The following is a 26,747-nucleotide window of genomic DNA, read 5'->3' on the forward strand; positions in this document are numbered from 1 at the left end:
AGCCACCCAGGCAACTCTGTCATACTCTAAACACAAAACAAGAATAAGGCATTTTAGGTGAGATATCCTTATGAACATTTTCCAAGCAATCAGCTAATACCATTGTTTCTCAAGAGGAAGCTTCAAAGATAATAACATTGCTTCAGAATAAATGTAGACTTTTAATCCGTGGCTAAGTGAATAATAGCCTACAGAAATCTTGTCAATTTTCAGTTTTAAAGGTTCAGAGAACTTTAAAAACATCAAAGTGAACTGTAGCAAACAAGCATGTTAGGGACAGAAGAAATGAAAATCCAAACTTTGGAGAAATAAATGTAAATCTGGCATTTGTGGTAAGGGTTTCACTGTTGTCCTATGCTCAGGGACCTGTTTCAAGTCCCCCTGAAACTTCAGAGAGCTTCACCTGTTCCTTTGCTACTGATGGCCTTTTTCAGGGCACCTTTGACATCCTTGTTCCTAAGGGTGTAAATCAGCGGGTTGAGTAGGGGGGTGATGAAGGTGTAGACTAGGGCAAACTGGCGGTCCTCATCCACCGACGAGCCCGATTGGGGACGCAAGTAGACCAAGGCACAGAAGCCATACTGCAGCAGGACCACGGTGAGGTGCGACGAGCAGGTGGAGAAGGCCCGGCGGCGGCCCTCGGCGGAGCGGATGCGCAGGATGGCGGAGGCGATGAACACGTAGGACACACAGATAAGCAGGAAGGGGACGGTCAGCACCAGGATGCCCACCACGTAGAGCACGGCCTGGTGCACGCGGATGTCGGCGCAGGCCAGCCGCAGGACGGGAGGCACGTCGCACAGGAAGTGGTTGATTTCCCGGCGGTGCCCGCAGAAGGGCAAGGTGAAGATCAAGCAGGCGAGCTGCAGGGAGAGGAGGAGGGCCAGGCCCAGGGCGCACAGCACCATCCGGACGCACAGCTTCTGGGTCATGATGAGGGTGTAGCGCAGCGGGTGGCAGATGGCCACGTAGCGATCGTATGCCATGATTGCCAAGAGGAAGCAGTCAGCGCTGCCAAGGGCGACGAAAAAGAACATTTGGGCCCCACAGCCAGCCAGCGGAATGGGTTTCCGGGCGCCCCAAAGGTTGGCAAGCATCAGAGGCACCACAACAGAGGTGTAGCAGATTTCTACGAAAGACAGGTTGCACAGGAAGAAGTACATGGGGGTGTGCAGCGAGCTGTGTGTGCGCACCGCCCAGACGATGGCCGCGTTGCCACAAAGGATCATCAAGTAGAGCAGGAGGAAGAGGAGGAAGAGGAGGGCCTGCAATTCGGGGACGGTGGTGAACGCGCGGAACACGAACTCGGTGGGGCCGGACTGGTTGAGGACGGGGCTCCTGGCAAACATGTCCCCTGCAAGAGAGCGACAGAAAGGGCCGGATCTTCCTTCGCTGAGTTGTCTTATTGTCCGAGTTAGAATAAAGGCACGTTTCGTGCAGAAAAAAATAACTCAATTCCTCAAATCATCTAGTTTGTTAAAAAAAAACCAAACGAAAGCGAAGTGTTGGGTGTTGTGTGATATAAATATCGTGAGAAGTAAAACAGTAAAACCCTGCTGTGTCTAAATAATTATTCCAAGTGTTGTTTTATAAAGAACAGAAGTTTCCAATATATATTTTTTTAATATATGAAATTTATTGTCAAATTGGTTTCCATACAACACCCAGTGCTCTTCAATGACCAATATAATTCTTAAGAAGTTTATTATGAAAAATAATTTTTAAGAGTACTCCAGAGCTAAAACCTCTCAACTGATATGAAAAATATGAAAAATGGAAAGGAGAAAGGAGAGAGAGGGAAAACTGTTAATTTTCTCACACTGTGTAAAGAGTGACTTATATATAGACTTTATATGATTAAAGTATAAACTTTATTGAGATGTGGGTGGTTAGAGAAAAGTTTATTCTTTATACATTCTTTAATATTTATTTATTTATTTATTTATTTATTCATAAAATGTTTTTTTTTTATTTTGAGAGAGGGAGGGGGAGGGAGGGGCAGGGAGAACGGGAGAGAGAGAAGCCCAAGCATGTTCTGTGCTGTCAGCACAGAGCCTGACGCAAGGCTCAATCTCATGAACCTTGAGACCATGACCTGAGTGGAAATCAAGAGTTGGGTGCTTAACTGACTGAGCCACCCAGGTGCCCAATTCTTCAATATTTAATATTGATCACTTTAATATTAAACACAAAGAGAATGTATTTTTCCAAATATACATAATATAAACATATATGTCTTTTTCCAAAGTTAAAGAGAAAAATTAGAGAAGGAAGCTATTATTCAAAAGAAAAAAAGAACAAAATGGATACAGAAATGGGGGTAAAAACGTGCAGTTACATGTTTTAAATATGCTTATGCAATTATATGTTAAAGATTTTAAGGAATACATACATTTTAAAATTGATTTTTTGCGCAGGTGTGTGGGTGGCTCAGTCAGTTGATCATCCAACTTTGGCTCAGGTCATGTTCTCGTGGTCTGGGGGTTCAAGTTCCCAGTCAGGTTCTGTGCTGACAGCTCAGAGCCTAGAGCCTGCTTTGAATTCTGTGTCTCCTTCTCTCTCTGCCCCTCCCTGTTCATACACTCTCTCAAAAATAAAAATAAATAAATAATGTAAAAATGATAATAAATTTAATTTTTTTCGTAATTGCCTTTTCAACGATCTGATCAATTTCTGGCTCTGATTGCATTGGATGAAAGGGCTTTTACTTTACAGAAAGCACAAAAGTTTTTCTCTGTACCAGCAATAAGTACTTAGAACACTCTAATCCCAATAGCCTCACAAATATAAAGTGTCAAACACTGTAATGTAATCATAAGACAAATTTAAGGCAGCTAGTAGAGCTTTTTTGTATGGAAAAACTCAACATTTTAGCAATATTATGTATCTTAAAAATAATGCATGTAGTTGGTATGAGTCTGATACAGATCCCAAGATAATTTGAGTTTGTATATGTGCACACTTTTGTGTGCGTGTGCATGTATTTCATAATGTGATTTTAAAGTTTATTTGGAAGAACAGCCAAGTGAGAATGGATGTTCAAAAAAGAGTGAGGGTGAGGCTTGCATTAACTATTAAATTGTAGCATTAAATAACAACATGTTGTATATCAAAATTAAATCAATTAAAAATACATGCAGGAATAGAGAGCTCAGTAAGACAGAAAATACTCATAAATATGTGAGTCTCCAATTCATGATAAAGGTATGGCAGCATAGCAGATTGGCTAAGTGCATGTTTTCTGCCATCAGACTCCTTGGGTTCAAAGGAATCATGGGCACTTTACATAAAATCCATATACTTCAATTTTTAAAATCCATAACATGGGAATGACAATAAAGACACTTGGACAATATAATGAAAATAAATTAAAAGCACTTAATATGGCATCTGTCCCTATAAACATTCACTAAATGTTAACTCAAACTATTTTTCAAATAACTACAGTATGGAATAATGGACCAATATTCATTTTGATATGAATTTTTAAAAATTATCATATGCTGACATTTATTTTTGGATGGCCAGAAAGCATATTCTTAAAAAGCAGAATCAAAAAGGAAATCATAAAGAAATCATACCGGTAAGGACAAAACTAAGATCCTGAGCCAGCAAGATCTAGTTATGAGAAGCTAGAGTCTCCCCTACACTCTTTGGTTCTTGGATTTCATTCTTTTAATCTGTTATCAATTACTTGGTAACTTTGACAAGACGTCCCAAAGACCCACACAGAAAAGACAGATTTGTTGGAACAACTCCATTGGAGAGTCGAATACAAATATTCAATCTCTGAATCCATACATGTAGAGAGGGAGGCAGTCTCCTACAAAGTATGATTAGAGAAGCCTGAGAAAAAGCCCTGCTACTCCATACTGTCCCCACCATATTGTCCCCTGACCACTGTGAAGGAAATTCTTGAGTTAATTATTCCTGTGTGAAAACCCACAGGCTCTAAGGTCCTTTTGCCTGCATTTGAATCCAGGTTCTGCCACACACCAGCTCTCTGGCCTTGAAAATTTACTTACTCAATAAATAAACCTACAAAGCTCAGTTTCCTTAGCTGACAATCTGCAGTGTCCATGTGCATGTTAGTAAAAATATACATACAGTGCCTTGTGCGTTGCCCAGCTCTTCCCACTCCCAAACATTTCCTATTGTAAGATCTATATAACACAATATTTACCATTTTAATCGCTTTTAAGCGTACAGTTCAATGGTGTTAAGTATATTCAGATTTTTGTGCAACTATCAATGCCATTATCGACAGAAATCTTTTCATCTTGCAAGAGTGAAACTCTATACCATTAAATAACTCCCCATCTCTCTTCCTTCCAGCCCCTGGCAACTGCAATTCTACTCTCTGTGACTATGATTTTTTCTTAATGTTTATTTATTTTTGAGAGAGAGGGAGAAAGCTCACGAGCAGGGGGTGGGGCAGAGAGAGTGGGGGACGGAGAATCCTAAGCAGGCTCTGTGCTGACAGCAGAGAGCCTGATGCAGGGCTCAAACTCAGGAACCATGAGATCAGGACCTGAGCCAAATCGGACCCTTAACTACTGAACCACCCCCTCTGTGTCTGTGACTTTGACTACTCTGGTTTCCTCATATAAGTGGGACCCTACAGGATGTCTCTTTGTGACCGACTTATTTCACTTCGTGTGTCTAGCTTTTAAGAGGGGCCTATCTCTTCCCAGTGCTCACCCTCTCCAATCCCTTGACTACTCTCTTGTTTCTCTCCTGAAATGGCTGGAAGTCCATCAGCCTGGGTGACTTTTCCTTCCTTTCTTCCTAGCTAATTTCTACAGGTTTCTGCTCAGGAAGCAATTATCCAAGAAGAATTCCTGATTCTCCTTCTCTCTGCACCTCTGGGTAAGGTGCTGTTTGTATGAACTGCTGCAAAACTGTCTCAGTTCCAAGACTGCTGTGCCTGCATCAGACTAAGCACCGTCAAGCAAGCAAGAAAGCTAGCTAGCATTTATTGAGCACCTGACGCCTACTGAAATCTTAGTCTCAGCTCTGGGGAAACCATTTTAAAAAATATGAAAAATGATGTGTATCTTTAATCATGTAAGGGAGACCCGATGTTTAACAGAATTTGGGAAAAACTCTTCTAAGTGAGAGTTTCCTATGTAACCTTTCTAGAATATCAAAGCTATAAAAGACCTCTCCTCCTACATAGAAAGATGATGGATGGAAGGATAGATAGATAGATACATACATACATTTATAAACAAATAAATAGGTACATGGATACATATATACATAGTCAAGCACATTTGGGAAAAACTAAATAGTCTTTTTGTGACCTGCAGAGGAGATAAGCATTGAAAGGCTTTTAGAATCCTGATGTGCAGAAGTAACTATAAATTTAACTTTTCAACATTTATTTCTCTGGCATTTCACAAAAGCTCCTTTAGGAGCCTTGGCAGCATATTCAAACATAATAATAATGGCTCGTGTCACAATGTGAAGGCACTCTGGTAAACTCTCCACATGTATTAATTCAGACGCACCTCGCAACTACACCATGAGCTGGGTCATATTTTATGCGTATTTTACAGATCAAGAACTGAGAAAGATTAAATAGTCTGAGATTCAACAGCTGGTCTGTGGTGGAGTTGTGATTTAAGCCCAAGCATTTTGGATCTGGAAAAGAAAGACCTAAGTTTGGGCCCTGGCTTCACCACTTCTGAGTTACGTGATTTTGGACAAACCACAATCTAAGTAAGCCTCATTGTCCTCATCTGGGGAGTGTGGAGAATTATGTCCAAACCACTAAGCTATTTGATTTATTTAACCCTTCTTACAATTACTTTGAAATTTCTCCCTGCACTCTAAAGTAGGGATTAGCAAACTTTTTCTATAAAGGACAAGATAGAAAATATTTTAGGCATTGTAGGCTACATGGGGTCCTTGTGTATTATGTATCTCCCTCCCTCCTTGCCCCTTCCCTCCTTCCTTCCTTCCTTCCTTCCTTCCTTCCTTCCTTCCTTCCTTCTTTCCTTCCCTTCCTCCTTCCTTCCTTCCTTCTTTCCTTCCTTCCTTCCTTCCTTCCTTCCTTCCTTCCTTCCTTCCTTCCCTCCTTCCTGTCCTTCTCTTCTTCTCTCTCTCTTTCTGCCTCCCTCCTTCCCAATCTCCTCTCTCTCTCTTTTTTATTTTCTCTTAAAGTACAAAACATACTCCTAGCTCAAGGGCTGCACAAAAAGAGGCTGAATTTGGTTTGTAGCCTAGTTTGCCTATCCTTGCCCTGAAGTATTATATGCTGCAGGTTAAGATCAATTAGGAAAAAAAAATAACCATTAGTTTTTAAAAAGTAAAGTCTCTTAAGATGTTTCCTTACCTCCTTGCAATTCACTTCATTCCGTCAGCCACCAAAGAACATTCATAAAGGCAAATTTTTTTTTGTTTCTGCCTATAGATGATTAAGGCACTTCTTTCAGAATGCTTCCTGACCCTATGTATTCTGTTCTTTGAGAATGAAATGAAATATGAATACATGGGATCCAGATGTGTATAATCCCCTGGAAATGAAAAGTAACCAGTAGGTGATGTCTCTGTAATATCTAGATGTGCATGGCAAAGAGTGTGCTGGTGTTCAGGAAGAGAGTCAGGTTTTAGAAAGCCATTTTTGGAATAGGGAAAGATAAAGAGGAACGTAAGGAAAGTGGGTATACTTTGGAATCATTCTAAGCCAGAGTTCATGGAAGGACCAGACTCCTTTTCTGCATTCTCCTCTTTACTCAGAGTCCGTTTTGCCTGATTTAGCCACATAATTCAGTGCTCTATAGGATGTCTTAAAATAATGGGTCCCAAAGAGGAGGAATTTCCCCAGTGGCCTTACTTAAACCAAATTAAACTAAAAAATATTGGGAGGAAATTTCCTGCATTGATCAACTGTGACAAAGTTAACGGGCACCTTGGTAGTCACAGACAACTGTTGTCTGGGGACCTCAGGGTGGTGTCCTCATTCGAACCTAAACCCAACCCATAGGAACATAAGGATGGGTATTCTGGCAAATTCAATCTATGGGAAACATTCGTGCCAGCTCAGGTTCCCCAAAGCAGTAGACTACATTAAAATTATCCTCACCCGGGCAACTGGGAATGTGAATTTTAGGCTGAGCTTTGCCACTTAAATGCTAAGACAACTCAGGCAAATTTTGAGGGTTTTTATGTTTGAATTTCCTCATCTATATGATGCATGGTTGAACTAGGTGATGTCTATGGTCCCCTCTCACCTCAAAAGTCTACAATTTCTACTTCTCTCTCAAGGAACAGAGAACATATGGGAGAACAGCAGCCCGCTATCGTTCGTAGCTTCCTCATTTCCCCTGTCAATCATAGCATATTTCTCTCTGCTGAGCTCTGCCCCATTCCCACACATTTCCATGATAATAACTTATTTGGTCATTATATTTATAATGAGATATCATGTTTGTTCTTATGTTTATAATCTGATGCCTGAAGCAAATGGGTGGCTTGACTTAGCTATTGTGTATGTGAATGCCTTTGCCACGAGCAGGCGCGTTATTCTGGCCTTCACCCAACTAAGTTGCCAGACTACTTTCAGCCTATCGTGGTCAGGTTATAAGTCCAGTCATATCTTAGAGCAAAAGTATGTACTTTATTATTTTTTTTAAGGTCTATTCATTTATTTTGAGAGACAGAGCGCTAGCAGGGGAGGTACAGAGAGAGAGCAAGAGCGAGCGAGCGAGAATCCCGAGCAGGATCCACATTGTCAGTGCAAGCCTGATGTGGGGCTCGATCTCATGAACAGTGAGATCCTGACCTGCGTCGAAATCACTGATGCTTAACTTACTGAGCCACCCAGGCACCCCAAAAGTATGTATTTTAAAATACATGGTGTAGAATTTCTATGTAGTTACAGTTGTGGAAGGAGATTTTTCTCATTACTTTCTCCTCAGATGTTAAATGAATGATTACAGATGAAATTTCATTCGGCCCGTAAGGAGGAACATTGACTATCATGTAGCAAATAACCTTCAATGGGTTCCAAATGTCCTGACCTCAGATCGGTAAGGTTTATCCCAATCAACAAGCTAGAAGTGTTTGCCTGCATAACGGTGCTGACATTCACACGCATGGTAGAATTTGCAGTTGGAATAAATTATTCTTGATGGATTCATCAACCCTTGTATGGAAGGGTTTTCACACAATGCCAAGGAGCAACTCCTTTCCCGACAGGATGTGACTCAATTACTCCCTCACATCCACACATGCTCAGTGTCTTCTCTGTCTCACCCTCCCTCTCCTTTTCACCCTCTAGCCCCATTCTCAGCAAATAGCACTCTCTCGGGGAAGCCGTCAAGAAAATACACACATGCTATCGCAAAGCACATCTGCCTCTCTCTCACTAGAACATTAGAAATGCTAGTTTTATGAAGTACTCACGGAAAACTTTGAGAACTAAAAAGATTTGCAGTGTGTACATGTGTTTTGGGTACACGTGTTGCAAGAATAGCACTAATCTCCATATTCTTTGACATTTTAAAATTTATGTGTTAGTACTGATGATGAGAAGGACATTAAAGTCCTGCATTTTCAACATCTCCTGGACGCTCCAAAGAGAGAAGAACCAGACCATTCTGCAGCTGGGGTCACAATATTAAACCTATCTTGACCGGTTGGTTAAACAGAGTTAGACAGAGAAATTGGTCTTTGTTGTGGTTTCCCAGTATGGTCCTTGGCCCCAGGGAGATGTCTTCAGGTGGATATAGGATATAAACACAGGTCTGGGTCAGAAAATTAAAAAACCTTCAGGAGTGGAGAAATAAGGTCAGATGGTTATGAAGTGGGGGGGGGGGCAGAGAGATGTGATATTCTCTATACTTTTGCTAAAGGTATAATAAAAATAATTTTAAAATTTGTTTCTTTACAGCATGCCAAACACCGTACTGAGTACATAAAATGTATTATCTCATTAAATCTTACCCCAACTCTCTGAAGTAGTTACTATTGTTATGCACCAGGCACTATTAACATAGTTTGAGTCCAGATTGTCTCCCATCAAAAACTTTTGATTTAACCATTGCATTAGTACTCTTTCTTTTTCTTTCTTTCTTTCTTCTTTCTTTCTTTCTTTCTTTCTTTCTTTCTTTCTTTCTTTCTTTCTTTCTTTCTTTTTATTTCTTTCTCCCTTCCTTCTTTCCTTCCTTCCTTCCTTCCTTCCTTCCTTCCTTCCTTCCTTCCTTCTTTCTCTGTCTTCCTTCCTTCCTCCCTCCCTCCTTTCTTCCTTCCTTCCTTCCCTCTTCCTTCCTTCCTTCCTCTCTCTTTCTCCCTTCCTTCTTTCCTTCCTTCATTTCTTCTTTCTTTCCCTTTCTTCCTTCCTTCCTCCCTCCCTCCCTTTCTTCTTTCTTTCTTTCCAACTACTAGTACGATTTAAAAACACTCCTTCAGAATGGAGAGTTTGTGAAACCATTTTCTTATGGTTGTAAGGCCATTAGTGACTTCTTTTCTGGATGCTTGTCTTTTGAATCAGAATTCTTTAGAGAGAAAAAAATAGCAGTCTTGTTCTTGCAGTCTGGCTTTGCGAGGAGTGACAACTCAAGCTATGAGGCCCCCATGAGGAATATAAGCTTTCACTGTCATCTAGAGAGAGGACAAATCTAACACTATCACAGTGAGAGCCTTCAGTGGGTGCCAGTTCTTATCCCCTCTGCTTTTCTTTCTATCGATCCAGGGGGTAGAAAAAATTGGGCCATTGTTTTTTGCTGTTCCATATTTGCCAGTAGAAATTTTCTTACAAGGGTTGGAACCCTGTTATTTATTATTTCCTTATGTTAGGCTCAAATTAATCATTTTTAAAATCTTGAATTTCATGATCATCTGGAATGCCTCAAAAGCTCAAAGGGTGACCCGTGGACCCTCGGATATAAGCACTGAGTTTAGTTAGTGAAAATGGTTTGTACTTCCATGGCATGAGGGATGACCTGAGATATGACACTGTGGGGTGACCTGAGATATGTCCTCTATTTGGGCTCATAAAATGAGCAAATCTTGAATCCATTAGGGACCCAGCTTGGTACTGACTCATTTGCCCAATCTCCGTTCATTCACTCATGTATTTATTCACTCATGTAGCCATCCATTCACATATTTCTTCAGTCATTAATTTAATTTCTCATTGAATAAGCATCTAATGATTCCTAATAAAAACCAAGCCTGGTAGAGGAGAGAGGGCTGATGTATGAGTTAAGAGCAGTCATCAGGAGAATATAGTTCCCATTAGATGCCAGGTCCAGGGATATCTTTTAACTTGTAGAAAACTACATTTTGGCCTCATTGAACCGGAGTGGCTGAGGATATTATTTCATTCTTCTGTGGCTCACCTAAAAAAATTTCCCCTCACTGTTGATCTTGAAGTTTAGTGTCTTGTTAAAGTCAAAGTCACGGTTAATAGTTTGGGGAAGGGCTTGAGTTCACTCATGTGTTCCTCATGCTTATGTCTTAGCTTGCTCAGGCTGCTGTAACAAAATATCATAGACTGGGTGGCTTATGCAGAACAAATTTATTTTTCACAGTTCTGGAGGCTGGAAGTTTCAGGTCAGTGCGCTGGCAGATTCCATGTCTGATGAGAGCCTGCTTCCTGGGTCACAGAGAGCTGTCTTGCTATTTCATCACATGGTTGAAGGGGCAAGAGACCTCTCTGGGATTTCTTTTTTAACAGCATTAATCACATGCATTAGATGACTAATCTGCCCCCTTTTGAAAGACCCATCTCTTACTACTATCACATGGGGTGCTAGCATTTAATATATGAGATTTGGGAGCACACATTCAGTCTATAGCAGCTGCCATCCCCAGAAATAATCTGACAGAAACTTTTGATTGTATAAATTTATTACATGTTTCTATTAAAAGGTTACGGAAGCATATTTGGGAGATGAGTTGCTACATTATCCCATTGTTGTCCACCACGGGTGTTAGACGTGGTTAAATCACCGTCTAAACCTGCCTGCTGAATGTGCTGCACAGCTCTTGTGACTAATCCCCCACACCAGCCCTCCAGGACTTCAAAGGTCAGGGCATGAAGGCTTTCTGTGCACACATTCGCCCCTTACTGCCTTTTTCCTATTTCTTCCCAGTAAGACGATGGGACACTTGGGGTTTGATGAAGGTGCGCACATCGGATGTTAAGGTTCATGGTCTTCCACCTTCTTAAACGAAGATGTTCACTGGAGCACGCAGGATTCCCAGCGGCGTGTCTTTATACAACTGAATGTGTAGTACGAAGCTTCTGGAAAACAGGGATAACAGGGCTTCCCAGATAGCAAGGGTTTTACTGTAAGTAGCAGCAACGCATGGACGGAGCTCATGGGCTCTTGTCCTCTTTACGTATGTCTGATGACCTCAAAAACCTATGTTGCTTAATACCCTCCTACTTAGAGCTTGGATGAGCAGTGGGGATTTGGGGTCTTCAGAATGTCCACATTAAAGGATATTTAAACAGTTTCAAGGAGATGCTAGCTCAATATTATTGTGACTCTTCATGTCCCTTTGAGTCCTAGTGATTTATTACAAAGATAATTGTATTATACTGAGAAGACTCGTGGTCCTTGATAAAAGAGAATGATTCTTCATCTTAGTATTCCTTATGCCCTCTACATGGTGTTATGGTGTTAAACGATTGTTAGTGGAACTAAACTGGAGAGAGTGTGCTTTGGAGTCCCACAGACTTGGGTTCAAAGTTCTCACTTTGCCACCATCTGCCTGTGTCTTAGCCTCCATTTCCTCCTCTCTACCTGGCTGATCACCTCAGAGGTAGTGTGGGATCTGAATGAGCTCACATATGCAAATAATGCGTAGACACTAGATGATAAATAAATATCATCTTTTTTGGGGGGGAGGGAGTCTCAATCTCCTCTTTGTATCAGGCTCTGGGGAAGTGGTTGCATTTGACAATCTCCTGGTGCTCAGGTCTTATCCCTAGATGCATTAAATCCTACACTCTGGAGCTGGGATCCAGGCAGCAGTATTTAAAAAAATCTCCTCTAGATTAGTGTTATGTGCAGTCAAGGTTGAGAACTACTGTTCTAGGTTAGTGTTTCTGGGTTGCATCCAATGGTTTTCAAACCTAAGTATGCTTCGGAATCACCAGAAGGACTGGCTAAGATGCAAATAGCTGGCTTATAGTCCTAGAGTTTCTGGTTCTGTCGGTCTGGGGTGGGGGTTTCTGTAATTGGCACCTTCTAAAAAGTGCTAGGTGAAGCTGATGCTGTTCGCCTTGTAATGATGCTTTTGAACCACTGGTCTCAGGAAACAGTTCTCAAAGTGCAACCTGCACACCAACCTCTTCTGAAATAAAGGGGAAGCTTGTTAAGAATGTAGGCAGACTTTCCTATCCAGACTCTCTTATATGAGCTTTATTAGAACACAGGTAAGGAATAGGGATGGGTATATTTTCACCCTCTGAACTCTGTTTTTTTCTCTGAAATTCAGGAACTAAATAGATTAAACTCACATAGTATCCCTCATTATCTATACTCCCCACTGGCATTTGTGCTAAGTTCAGGATCCGGGTACATGTGGATAATGGTGGATGATTATACAGATTTCTGGGCTCTACCAGAAATATACTAAATTAGATTATCTGGAATTATCTCCTGGAATTCTGCATTTCAACATCTCTCAAGGTAACTCTTTTTTTTTTAAATGTTTTATTTATTTATTTTTGAGAGGGAAAGAGTGTGTGCGAGTGAGAGGGAGGGAGAACTCACAAGCAGGCGAGGGGCAGAGAGAGAGAGAGAGAGAGAGAGAGGGAGAGAGAGAGACAGAATCCAAAACAGGTTACAGGCTCTTAGCTGTCAGCACAGAGCCTGATGTGGGGCTTGAACCCACAAACCATGAGATCGTGACCTGAGCTGAGGTGGGATGCTCAACCAACTGAGCCACCCAGGAGCCTCTCTCAAGGTAATTCTTTTTTTTTTTTTTAATGTTTATTTATTTTTCAACGTTTATTTATTTTTGGGACAGAGAGAGACAGAGCATGAACGGGGGAGGGGCAGAGAGAGAGGGAGACACAGAATCAGAAACAGGCTCCAGGCTCTGAGCCATCAGCCCAGAGCCCGATGCGGGGCTCGAACTCACGGACCGCGAGATCGTGACCTGGCTGAAGTCGGACGCTTAACCGACTGCACCACCCAGGCGCCCCTAATGTTTATTTATTTTTGAGAGAGACAGAGACAGAGGGTGAGTGAGGGAGTGGCAGAGAGAGAGGGACATACAGAATCAGAAGCAGGCTCCAGGCTCTGAACTGTCAGCACAGAACCTGATGTGGGGTTTCAACTCACAGACCTCATGGATCTCACGGACTATGAGACCATGACCTAAGCTGAAATCATACGCTTAAGTGACTGAGCCACCCAGGCAACCCTCAAGGTAATTCTTAAGAGAATGAATGTCCGAGAACCATATCTCTATACTATGTACAAAAATCATGGTTATTTTGAGTTTTAGTAATTACAAATGTAATTCTGGTATCACACACTTATGAGATTCACCTGCAAATCACTTTAGACCAATGTAGTGTGGGATCTCAAAGTATCTAGGCTTGTAATCTTCGTTTTAAGATAGAAGCACCATCCTCTTTCTGGTAAAAGATATCCAATTTTTGTCCTATGCAATCACAATCCCAAAGCATGAACAAAACTAGTCTCGTTTGGGAGGGAACTACTCAGAGAAATGAAAGACAAGAAAGAATTAAAAAAATATATTCTTAGATACTAGAAGTCCAAGAGAAGTGTTGTCATATGGTTTGCATGCTATTTCTATTTAGTAGGCTAAACCCAATGAAGACTTTGCTTTTCCAACCACCTTCTGAAATGCACCCTTGACCTCTTTGTTCCTTAGGCTGTAGACCAAAGGGTTCAGCATGGGGATGACCATGGTGTAGAACACGGATGCCATTTTGTCTGTGTCCATGGAATGACTAGAACTTGGCTGTAAGTACGTGAAGATGATTGTCCCGTAGAAGATGGAAACAGTGGTAAGGTGGGATGCACAGGTGGAGAAAGCCTTCTTCTGCACCTGAGCTGAGCGCATCCTCAGGATAGCAATAAAAATGAACAGATAAGAGTTCAAGATAACCAAGAGGGTGAAAAAGACATTGAATGCTGCCAGTGTGAAGAGCACAATCTCATTCATGTAGATATCAGAGCAAGAGAGAGACAGCATTGGGGGAATGTCACAGAAAAAGTGATTAATTACATTGGAATGACAGAAAGAGAGGTGGAAAGTGAAAACAACATGGATGGAAGACTGCAAGAGTCCACAGATGTAGGATCCAGTGGCCAGTAAGGTACACATAGCACTTGTCATGGTGGTGGTGTAACGCAAAGGTTTGCACACGGCTGCATGGCGGTCAAAGGCCATTGAGGCCAGAAGGAAACTTTCAATAGTGGCAAAGGCTGAGAAGAAGAACATCTGTGCAGCACATGCATTGTAGGATATGATCTTATCTCCTGTGAGAAACCCCACCATTACCTTGGGAGTGACAGCCGAGGCATAAACGCAGTCCACGAGGGAGAGGTTGCTGAGGAAGAAGTACATGGGAGTGTGGAGACGAGAGTCCAACAGAATCAACACGATCATTCCAACGTTCCCAACCAGAATGATGAGGTAAATGATAGTGAAGATGGTAAACAAAGGGACCTGCATCTCCAGGGCATCTGTGAGCCCCACAAGAATGAATTCCACCACCTCTGAAATGTTCTCCATCAAAGTCCTTTGGGAATCACGAGAGGCGTCTATGACAAGATGAGCAAACACAAGATAATGGCTGTTGGTCATTCACTGACTGTGAATGGTGTCTCTGGCCCACGTGTGTCAGCTTTCTGTCAAAGGCAGGAACCCACAGGCAGCAAGCTGGACTGCACACTGGGTGGGGGTGAGTTGAGCGAAGCCGTTCATCTAGAAGTTATGTGGAAGGACACTGACATGTCCTTGCTGATGGCCGCCATAGAGGACGGTGTTATGACTCTGGAGGCACATTTCAGCTTGTCTGTTGTACGGCATCCTCTATTACACTAAACCAACAGGACTCTCACTACTTGCCGTATCTTGCAAGCACTCTTATTCCAAGTTCGTGAAAGCTTAATCAACAAAAAGGAAGAGAAAAGAAACATTTTGTCAGTCACTGGTATATGCAATGGCAAGCCTCATCAAACACACTTCTTCTCTCTGCGGGATCCTTCACTGACTTGTTCATAATGGCTGAAGATGTACAGTGATTTGGGATCCTGCTTTAGGGACACCCACTCTTCACTTTCTAATTCATGAGGGTCCTCACTTGGCTGCTCCACTTCAACCGTTGGCCCCTGAGGGAAACGTCATGATTTCTGGCACATGCTTAGTGATATTGGTGTCTTTCAGTAACTCTAAAAAAGAAGTAACAGTTTTTCAAAAGGTTGAAGCAAAACTTTCGTTGTTTTCTATGTCACGGTCCTTATTTTTCTCCTAGGTTGATGTTTTCCATCTCTGACCACCATTGATGTCTTTGCTTTATTCGTGGAAGGGAGAGTGTGGGGGAGGTGAAAGTGTTACTTTCATTTTCGCCTAGGGACTTTGTACCATTGACCAAGCCGTGGGTGTCCATCCATGTTATCTGTGTGTCTGGTTGTCCTCACCTCCAGTGGCAGTTTAGCTAACAGCTTACTGTGGTTGCCATGATTACAGTATGAGAAGCCCTCTCAACCCCAGAGACCCTTCTGACTCTGGAATCCATCACATACATTTCTCCTAGATTAAAAATCCTTCATATTGAAGGAAGGACATGATACAGCCCCGTCTTTAAGAATAATCTAGTGGGAGAGATCTATTATCCCAAAGATATGTTCATCAGAACGTATTTCTAAAGTAGAGGTTATGTATGCCCAGGGCACTTTGGAAGTAGATATACTTCCAAGATATATGGTAAGCCCAACACAGACTCTCAGGAAACCTCTCTGGAGATGATTACACCTGAGTTGTGGTTTTGGAGATTCCAGACATATGAGAATTATTAGTTAGTATAATAGCAATACTTCTGTAGTACTTACTTTGTGTCAGGAAACCGTTCTAAGCCGTTCACATATATTAACGCATTGAGTACATTTAGCAACTCTGGGAGGCAAGCTCTATTATTACTCGCTTTGTACTTCAAAAGGAACTGAGGCTTAAAGAAGTAAGTTACTTGCCTAAGTAACAAATCTGGTAGTATGCTTGGGGATTTGAACTCAGGCAATATTGTCTAAAATCCATAACATTAAGCAACTTTTTCAAAATAGTGGGTCGAGTTAATCAAACTTCCTGTATTTGAGGTTCCTGATCTTTCAGGTGGGAATGATAACAATTTTCATCCTTTGAGGCAGATGAATAGAATTACTTAGATCATGCAAAAACACTTAAAATAACGTCAGTTACACAGCAAGAACTCAAGTAATTCAAGCTGTCTCCTCCACTATTAGTATACCAGGCAGAAGAAACATCATGGACAAAAGTATGAAGCTCAATAGTATAAATAGACTCACTCAATAGTATAAATAGACAATTATAGGCAGATAGGTCTTAGTAATTAGCAAAATCCATGGCACAATCAAAATCTCAATTAGGGATTGATGTGCAAAAGTAATTGGTAGAAAAAAAAAGAGGTTAGAGAGGGAGGGAGCCACAGCATAAGAGACTCTTAAAAACTGAGAACAAACTGAGGGTTGATGGGGGGTGGGAGGGAGGGGGGGTGGGTGATGGGCATTGAGGAGGGCACCTTTTGGGATGAGCACTGGGTGTTGTATGGAAACCAATTTGACAATAAATTTCATATTTAAAAAAAAGTAATTGGTAGAACTCTAAAGGAAAGAGAGGGAAAAATGTGTTAGGTTATAGACATATTATAACCCTTAAGAAGAAGAGCCTAAGGTGACTATTTACACCAAGTAGAATAGATAAAATGTTACTCAGTGATTAGCACCCTGGATGGGATGTGACCTTGGGAACATTACTTAAACTCTGCAAACCTCAGTTCATTTTCTGTGAAACACCCAGTTCATGTAGTTCCCAATGTATCTATTTTATACAGCTGAAAAGATGAAATTAAGTGATTTAGGGAGCCCTACTAACATGATGCCTGGCTCATGCCAAGTATACAGTGTTAATTCCCTTTTGTTCTCCCTCCCCCCCAAAAGCTGGCTTTGCACAGAAGCCACCTCTGTACCAGCAGCTGGTATTACAAAATGAATGACTCGATTCCTGACTTTTTAAAGGCACAGAGTCAGCCGGCTCTGGAAATTATCCCCCAAAAGTGACAAGTGTTTTTATAAAAGTGTGTATGAAGTATTACAGAATGATCATGGAAGTGCCCAGAATATGCCAGAACACCCTACTGATGATGAAGTTACTTGCTCCCAAGAATGGTTCCTCAATTTCTCAATGTCTGTGCTTGTTAGAGTTGCCAGATTTGGCCCAAATGTACAAACATGAGAATCCGATTACATTTATCTTGAAAAAAGTTAATTTCTGTATCCCATTGATGTACCAAGAATGGCCAACATCTTGAGCAAATTCCATATCTATACTGTCTATAGGTACAAATAGAACACAAAACAGCTCTTTTTGATCCGGGAGTTTGAGGTGTAGGGGTGTGGGTATGATTGTACCACAAATACAAGCCCAATTCTGATTCTAGTTCTGTTGAACATCAGTTGGGTATAGATCCGCTGCTGGCTGTATCTTCTTAATTCACAAGATGCAAAACCCTGTGCCTCTCCCTTGCAGGCTACTCTCCTGCTCTGATGTGACAGGAAACACGGAAGTTTTTTGAAAAGCATAAAAGATGCTAACATTTCAGTCAAGCCATCTGAGTCATAACCTTCCATTGTCTATCTCATCTCTCAGTTCCTGAGGGAAATTCAGCCAATAATATTGAAAGTTCCAACTTTGATGCTAAAAGAAATGACTCTTCACTCGAGATGCCCAAACAGATGTTGAAATTCTACAACTCCTGAGATTCAGAAAGGGAGCTATGATATTTGCACTGCTACTCTTCTAGCATGTTCTAAATAAGAGAGATCAGGAGGCACGGTCTCCCTTTATGACTCTATGACCTCAATCATTCATTCAAGATATCCGATTGCAATCAGTGGAAAGAATGGTGAGCTATAGCTAACGAGGGGTCTATGATCGAGCCATTTCACCTCTTTGGGCTTTGTTTTCCTCATTTGTGAAATTAACACGATGGGATCTCCTACAGCCCCTTTTCATTCTAATTGGTTATGGTTGTGTGTTTTCTTGTTACTTACTTTTGCTCTGGGAACAAAGGAGGGTGCAAGGCAGGGAGTATGGAAAACCTTCGTGGCCACACTCTTGACCAGAAGTCCACATCCAGGAAAGCATCATGCTGGAGAAGCTCCTTCCCTACCTGTGGAGCGCTGTGTTCTAGAACATCACTTGGGCTTGTGCTCCTACAAATACCAGGGCCAAGTCAATGACCTTTTCACCCCATAAATCACAGGGGGACATTTAGTGTCATGAGAGTGGATATCTCAGGAGGCTCCAGATCCAGCGTTGGTCCTGAACCTAATAGGAGCCATCAGATAATGTCTGTGTGTATTTGAGCTGAGAGTGCTTTTGAAGACACGGGGGAATGAAAGCTTAAGGAGAGGAGCCCCCAGTCAGCAAATCAGCGGTGCCACAGCCACGCCAGGCAACAAAAATAAAAACCTCACTAAAATCTTGGCTTAGGTGACGTCAGGACTCTCACGCAGGCTTTCTCATAGCTACATCTTTGGTTTTTAAGTTTATTTATTTTTGAGAGAGAGAAAGTGTGAGTGGGGGAGGGGCAGAAAGAGAGGGGAGAGAGAGAATCCCAAGCAGGCTCTGCACTGTCTGAGCACAGCCTGACTCGGGGCTCGAACACACGGACTGTGAACTCATAACCTGATCTGAAGTCAGACACTTAACCAACTGAGCCACCCAGGCATACCAATAGCTACATTTTTCTGAAGGGCCTACAATCGTCCCTAAGAATTTTTTTTTAAACAAAATACCGATTTTTCTTACCAGTGCAGAGCTGTTTTGGGGATATTTAGGGGGATTTCCCTCCCTGTGTTTAGAACTAAGGATATGGATCCATTCTTTCCCCCACATAGTCATCTGTAACCACAAACACCAGGCGGAATTATCTCTCCTTTATCAATGCAGTCCAGTTTAGCTGCTGCCAAGTTTCAGCTGAGCAGTCATGGGGCTTCAAGTTCTGGTTCGGTTGCAGGGTGACCTTGGCCAAGGTATTCAGTCTTTCAAAGCTTCAAAGTATCACCTATAAAAACAAGGATAATACTATACATCCCTCATAGGACAGTCCTAAAGATTAAATGAGATGTCTAGCACATATCAAGAGATCAATTTAGGGCTCCTGGGTGGCTCAGTCGGTTAAGCGTCCAACTTCCGGTTTCAGCTCAGGTCATGATCTCCTGGTTTGTGAGTTCGAGCCCCACCTTGGGCTCTGTGCTGACAGTGAGGAAACCTGCTTGGGATTCTATCTCTCTCCTTCTCTCTCTGCCCCTCCCCTGTTCTCTCTCTCTCTCTCTCAAAATAAGTAAACAAACTTAAAAAACATTAAAAAAAGAGATCGATCAATTTAAGTGTTACTATTTTATCATCAGTAAGCAATGATACATTCCGTGGCACGAAATTAGCAGTACACAAACATTACATCTGTTCCCCACACTTCCTTGCCCCCCCTGCAGCTAGGTGGAGCCATGAGCTAGTTCTACATATCGGCCTGGAGAAGAAGTATGATGTGTGTCATTCCTGGGTTGAAGTATAGACAAGCCAGTGCACAAGTATGTAATGCCTCCCACCTACCATGGTGGCCGAGGAGGCAGCATGTTCCAGAAAAGGTAGCTACAGATGGCAAAGCCTCCATTGGCCCGGGTGTTTGAATGAACACATGCAGAGAGACTTCTTTTCTGGATAACCTGTGACGCACACGTAATAGCAGAAGTAAGAAATAAATCTTTGCTGTGTTAAATCGCTGGACTTGGGGGCCTATTTTCTACCATATGTCACATGGTCTATCCTGCCTAACACAACATATAATAAACTATTCGTGTTTTGTTGTCTACGTGTCTTTCTTTTTAATGGATCCTTGAATACTAGTCCCCTTATCATTTATTACCTCCTTTTTAAATGTTTTTTCATTTATTTTGAGAGAGATAATGAACATGTGAATTGGGGTGGGGCAGAGAGAGAGAGAGAGGGAGAGAATCTCAAGTAAACTTCATGCTTAGCACAGAGCCCGACATGGGGCTCGAACCCACGAACTGTGAGCTCATGACCTGAGCTGAAATTGAGTTGGACACTTAACTGACTGAGCCACCCAGGATATATTTTATGTATGCATTCATCTCCTGATGGACAGTTGCATTGTTTCCATTTTTTGGCTGTTGTGATTAATGTTGCAATGAACATTGGAATACAAGTATCTGAGTACCTGTTTTCAATTTTGGGGAATATATGCCTATGAATAGAATTTCTAAGTCATAGTATTTGTATGTTTTATATTTTGGGGACATATCAAATGGTTTTCCACAGTGACTGTTCCAACTTCTCCACATCCTCAACACTTATTGTTTTCTTTAAAAAATATATAGTCTTGGGGCACCTGGGTGGCTCAGTCGGTGAAACGTCCGACTTCAACTCAGATCACGATCTTGCGGTTCGCCAGTTCAAGCCCTGCATCGGGCTCTGCGCTGACAGCTCGGGCCTGGAGCCTGCTTCGGGTTCTGTGTCTCCCTTGCTCTCTGCCCCTCCCCCACTCACACTCTGTCTTTCTCAAAAATAAACATTAAAAAATTAAAAATATATATATGGTCTTAAAAAACATAGCCTTTCTAGCGTGTGTAAGGTAGTATCTCACTGTGATTTTGATTTACATTTCTTTTTTAAAAATTTACATTTCTTGGGGCGCCTGGGTGGCTCAGTTAAGCGTCCGACTTCAGCCAGGTCACGATCTCGCGGTCCGTGAGTTCGAGCCCCGCTTCGGGCTCTGGGCTGATGGCTCAGAGCCTGGAGCCTGCTTCCGATTCTGTGTCTCCCTCTCTCTCTGCCCCTCCCCGTTCATGCTCTGTCTCTCTCTGTCCCAAAAATAAATAAATGCTGAAAAAAAAAATTTTTTTTTAAATTTACATTTCTTAATGTATTTAAATATCAATCTTAATTAATGATTTTGAACATCCCTTCATGTGCTTATTGATTATTTGTGTATCTTTTTTGGAGAAATGTATATTAAAGTCTTTTATCTATTTTTAAATTGTGTTCTTTGTTTTTTTATTATTGAGTCGTATGAGCTCTTTATACATTCTAAATATCAAATCTTTATCTGACGTGTGATTTGCAAATATATTTCCCATCCTGTGGATTGTTTTCTCACTTTCTTGGTGTTTTTGATATTCAACTTTTTTTTTTTATTTTGATGACGTTTTATTACTTTACTTGTTCTTATTGCTTAAGCTTTTGATGTCATATTTAAAAACCTGTAGTTAAATCTCAAGTCGTGAAAATTTAACCCTATGTTTTCCTTTAAAAATGTATGGGTTAGCTTTTATATTAGGTCATTGATCCATTTTGAGTTCCCTTTTTGTATATAATGTGAAGTAAGGATACAACTTTTATTTTTTATGTATGAAAATCAAGTTGTCTCATATCATTTGCTGAAAGGCTGTTCTTTCCACCTTCAATGGGCTTGTCATCCCGGCAAAAATCAATTGGCTGCATATATATGGGTGTATTTCTGAACTCTCAATTCTACTCCATTGATTGGTTAGTCTATCTTTTTTTAACTAATTTTTTTAAATTCAAGTTAGTGAACATACAGTGCAGTATTGGTTTCAGGAGTGGAACCCAGTGACCCATCACTTACATCAGTACCACGCTGTTTTCATCACTATAAATTTGTAGTGAGTTTTAAAATCAAGAAGTGTGATTTCTCTGACTTCGTTTTCCAAGATTGCTTTGGCAATTTTGAGCCCTTTCCAATTCCACATGAATTTTAAGATTGGCAGTTTAGTGTTGGCCAAAAAAGGCTACTGGAATTTTGAAAGGAATTCTGTGTAATTTCTGGATCACTTTGGGTCGCAGGGATGTCGTAAACTAAAACTGAAGTTTCCTTCTCATGAACGTGGGATATCTTTCAACTTATTTGGGTCTTGTTTAATTTCGTTCTGCATTATTTGATAGTTACTTCAACTGCACGGACAGTGCACAAGCACCTGCAGCTGAGATCCTGGAGCCTCCCTTGCCACGGTAATGCCCACACACCTGACCCCAGATCTGTGTTTGTGCCTTCCTCACACACCAGCCGCAAGGCTGTTCTATGAGCACCCATACCTAAAACACCAGCACTACCTGTACCCGAAGGTCCATCAAGTGATGAGTGAATAAGCGAAGTGTGGTTTATGCTTGCAAAGGAGTATTTCTAGGCAACAAAAAGGAATGAAGTACCAGTACTTGCTACAATATGAATAAACCTCAAAACCATCATGACAAGTGGAAGAGGTCGGTCAAAAATGATCCCATTACGATGTAATGGATGATGGGAATATATAGACTAAGCCAATCTACAGAGACAGAAAGTAAATTGGTGGTTTCCTAGAGCTGGTGGGAGGTTGCAGAACAATGGACCTTGACTGATGGTTGGGTATGTAGTTTCTTTGTGAGGTGACGGAAGTCTTCAACAATTAACCAGGGTGACGATTGGACAAGTTTGTAAAAGTACTAAACACCAGCGCATTGCATACTTTGGTACGTTTTGTGGTATGTAAGTTACATCTCAATAAAGAACTTTATGACAAGGAACCTACTACTGATACAGGCAAGGAAATGCGTGCATCTTAATTGCATTATGCTAAGTGAAAGAGGCCAGACTCAAGAGGTTGCATGTTGTATTTGAAAAGCAAAACTATATGGGGGAGTCAGCAGATCAGAGGTTATGAGAAGCTGGGGGATGAGAGGGGTTAACCATAAAGGAAGCAGGAGACAATTTCGGATGAATGGGACTGTTTTGTATACTGATCTGGGTGATGTACTGTACACATTTATCCAAACTCTCAGGAACGAGCATACTGAAATGTATGAACTTTATTTTATAGAACTTATGACAATGTAAGCCAAATATATCTGTGTGCTCTTTTAACAACTCAAGCAAAGTCCCTAGACTCAGTTAAGTTTCTTCTGTAGATAGATTGGATGAGGACCTCTGGATGTTCCCAAAGGGGTCCTGTTCCTCTGAGAACGCCAGGTCTCTAAAAGTCTCTACCCAGTCATTAGCCTCTGAAATCCCAACATGGTCCCACATGATATCACTGTAGAGGGACTGGACTGTGTGCAGAGCCCCTTTGGTCATTAATTTGCAATTAGGTATAATCTAACTTAATATGTGCAATACTAGAATGTAGAAAATGAAAAATGCCAATGAAAAGAATCAAGTAAAGGTTATACGGGAGGAGAGGAAGATCATGTTCATGGGTTAGGAGACTTTAATATGCCAATTTCCTCATGCTGATTTACAGGTTCAACTTAATCTCAATCAAAATGTGAGGAAGAATTTTGGAAATATTAGTAAGCTGATTGAAAAATTTATAGAAAGAGGTAAATCTACTAGAATACTTAAAGTAGTATTTAAAAAGAATAAAGTTGAAATATACTCCTTACCTGATTTCATGACTTACTCTAAAGCTCTATTGAGAAAGTATATATACTTTGTGTGATTTAGTAGGTAGAATTAATTTCATGTATTCTTTGCCATTTCATGAGATAATTTTAATTTAAAAGATGTTATATATTATCCATCTGGCAATATAGTTTTGAAAACATGACTTTTTCCAAAAGTGGGGAATATAAGTAGTGAGTGAGAAAATAGAAGAAAAACTAGTTATGTCTCATAAAATGTTCTAAAATTCTTTTCTAAAGAATTATATAATAGGTAATGAGCCATATTATCAAATATATCGACTGTTGGGCTCAGAGTTTAATTAATTGATTGAGTAATTTAACAAATGTTTACTGAGAAATTAGTGTGAAACAGGCTGTATGTTGAGGATGAAGTTGTTAGTAGCGAAGACAAAGGTACCCTTCTTAGGCAGTGTACATTCTAGAAAGGTAAGTGAATAAAAAAGGGACAAATAAATAGAAATAGCTGAGTACTGATTAGAACTATGATGGATTAAGTAAGTTGGGAACAGTGTCCATAGGGGTGGGGTGACTATGGTACAGTAAAATTTAAGGAAAGACCTGAGGGAAGTGAGGGAGCTTTCTGAGCATTGGCGACAGCATGTACAAAGGCCCTGAGGCAGGAATGAGTTTGGATTGTCCGGGGACAGTAGGGAGCTCAGTGTGAGGGAGGAGGACGGAGGAAGTAGGAAAGAAGCAGGACATGACGTAGCTCATAGGAAACTAAAGTATCCCTGTGTGAGAGACACGAGCCATTTCATAGTATTTCCAGAGAGAAAAATAGCTAACATTATCACTACTCAGTGCATGTATCTTACACAGTTGGGGTTCTTACAGAAAAATTGAGAAACTGCTCTATTATCATTTGATCCCCTTTTCTGATACTCTGGTCTTCTTGCATTTGAAAGTTATCATGTCACCATACTTCTTCTACCAAACGACTTTCTGAAGACATAAAGATGAACTCCTTCAAGATTTTACAGATATATAGCTCTGAAAAAAAATGTTCCAACAAAAAAGCACATACTTTTATTAAAAAATCCATGTCATGGTTTTCTTCATTTTGGACTCTTAGAATTGTTTTTTTAAACTAGAAAAAAAAATAAAAATGCTGAACATTAATTTATACTCTGATCTACAGTTATTTTGACTTTCTTATTAAAAACTAGCCATACTCCAGCTACCTCTTTTAACAAATTTCCCCTCTTGAGTGTATGTGCACATAGAGGACCCTCGCATGCACTTCCCTTCATGAGTTTGAGCTGCATTTTACACACACACTTGCATTGGCGTGTGGTGGAAAAAATGTGAACAGGTGAATGAATCACATATAATTAAGGTTCATGACAAGAGTGCTCTAAACACTTTAAGGTCTTCATGGCTATTCTCATCCAGATATTACACAACTGGATTATCTTCTTTTTTATCTTCTTTTTTAGTGAGAGACTTTTGAAGAGGAAAGTATCACAGCAGTAATTTAAGTGCAATGTGGGCTGTAAACTGCAAGTTAATGCAGGGAGAAGATCTGACAGGGAAGAAGGCAGGTCACTGTGGATTCTACAACCCTAGGAGGTGAAGCTTAGAGACAGGTTTGCCTTAACAACCTTCTTGAAAGCATTCTTGACCTCTTTGTTCCTTAGGCTATACACCGCAGGATTTAGCATGGGAATGACCATAGTATAGAACACAGACACAATTTTGTCCATGTCCATAGAATGGCTGGAGGTTGGCTGGGAGTACATAAACATGACTGTCCCATAGAAGATGGAGACTGCAGTGAGGTGAGAAGCACAGGTGGATATAGCTTTCAGGTATCCCTCTATTGAGGGCATTTTCAAGATGGTGGTAAATACGAACAGGTAGGAAATCAAAATAACCAAAAGACCAAAAAAGATGTGGAAGCTTGCTACCAAAACAAGAACCAGCTCACTGACATGTCTATCAGAACAAGAGAGAGAGACAACTGCAGGAATATCACAGAAAAAGTTATGGATCACATTGGACTTACAGAAGAAGAGGTGGAATGTGTTTCCAACATCCACAGAAGCATTCAGAAAACCAAAAACATAGGAGCCTATAGACAAACGAGCACACACACCTGTCGTCATGGTGGTGGTGTAATGGAGGGGTTTGCACACTGCTGTGTAGCGGTCATAGGCCATTGAGGCCAAGAGGTAATTTTCCACAGTGGCAAATGCTACAAAAAAGAACATCTGAGCAGCACATGCATTGTAGGAGATGACCTTGTCTCCCACAAGTAATCCAGCCATGACCTTGGGAGTGACAGCTGTAGAGTAACAAAGATCCACCAGAGACAGGTTACTGAGGAAAAAGTACATGGGAGTGTGGAGACGGGAGTCCAAGAGAATCAGCGCCATCATCCCCAGGTTTCCAACCACATTGATGAGGTAGATGAGGGTGAACATGATAAAGAGGGGGGCCAGCAGTTCTGGGTCACTGGTTAGTCCCAGCAAGATGAATTCAGTCACTTCTGTGTTGTTCTTCATGGTGTTTTTTGGGAATCACAAGATCCCCTGTAGTGATAAGAAATAAAGAAACAAAGTCATAAACAAATGAGAGATTGAAGTGAAATTCATTCCATATTGTTTGTGTATACACAGACATATGTACAAAATATTTCATGATAGCAATAATTTTTACTCACAGGTTTCTCCAGATTTAAAGTATGGACTAGACAATAAAAGTTAAGGCACAAATTATCTGTAGAGTTTGACATTGTTAAAACTGAAAGATATCCATGAATTATTTTCCAACTTTTCAATTCTGTGAATTTGTAAACAGTGGTGTAGAAAATGTAATTTCTTGATTATGATGAATCATCTTGAATGAATCTATATATCAATTCAGTTTTTCTCAGCCTAGCAAATGCTTATATCTATGGTCCTTATGTGCCGGAAAAAGCTCTAGACACTTTGTATGAATATTCAGTTATTATTCTCAACAAATCTATGAGACTGATTACTTGTTACCCCCATTTAACGTGTGAAGCACAGAGCTTGAATAATGTA

The 26,747-nt window shown here is 40.9% G+C and overlaps 3 protein-coding genes across 3 annotated transcripts; all 3 read right to left on the minus strand.

Annotated features, from left to right (window-relative positions):
- Nucleotides 1–337: 337 nt before the first annotated feature.
- LOC101090464 (olfactory receptor 10Q1-like) lies at nucleotides 338–1,366 on the minus strand. The gene has a single exon (XM_003993455.2). The coding sequence runs from the start codon at nucleotides 1,347–1,349 to the stop codon at nucleotides 390–392; it is 960 nt and encodes a 319-aa protein (XP_003993504.2). The 5' UTR covers nucleotides 1,350–1,366; the 3' UTR covers nucleotides 338–389.
- Nucleotides 1,367–13,791: 12,425 nt separating this feature from the next.
- On the minus strand, nucleotides 13,792–15,177 carry LOC101090718 (olfactory receptor 5B12-like). The gene has a single exon (XM_003993456.2). It carries the CDS (start codon nucleotides 14,806–14,808, stop codon nucleotides 13,792–13,794), a length of 1,017 nt encoding a protein of 338 aa, XP_003993505.2. The 5' UTR covers nucleotides 14,809–15,177.
- Nucleotides 15,178–25,192: 10,015 nt separating this feature from the next.
- On the minus strand, nucleotides 25,193–26,225 carry LOC101090965 (olfactory receptor 5B3-like). Its single transcript, XM_045038160.1, has one exon. It carries the CDS (start codon nucleotides 26,223–26,225, stop codon nucleotides 25,284–25,286), a length of 942 nt encoding a protein of 313 aa, XP_044894095.1. The 3' UTR covers nucleotides 25,193–25,283.
- Between the last annotated feature and the right edge of the window lie 522 nt (nucleotides 26,226–26,747).

The sequence above is a fragment of the Felis catus genome, chromosome D1 (genome assembly GCF_018350175.1).
Source record: "Felis catus isolate Fca126 chromosome D1, F.catus_Fca126_mat1.0, whole genome shotgun sequence".
Classification (NCBI taxonomy): domain Eukaryota; kingdom Metazoa; phylum Chordata; class Mammalia; order Carnivora; family Felidae; genus Felis; species Felis catus.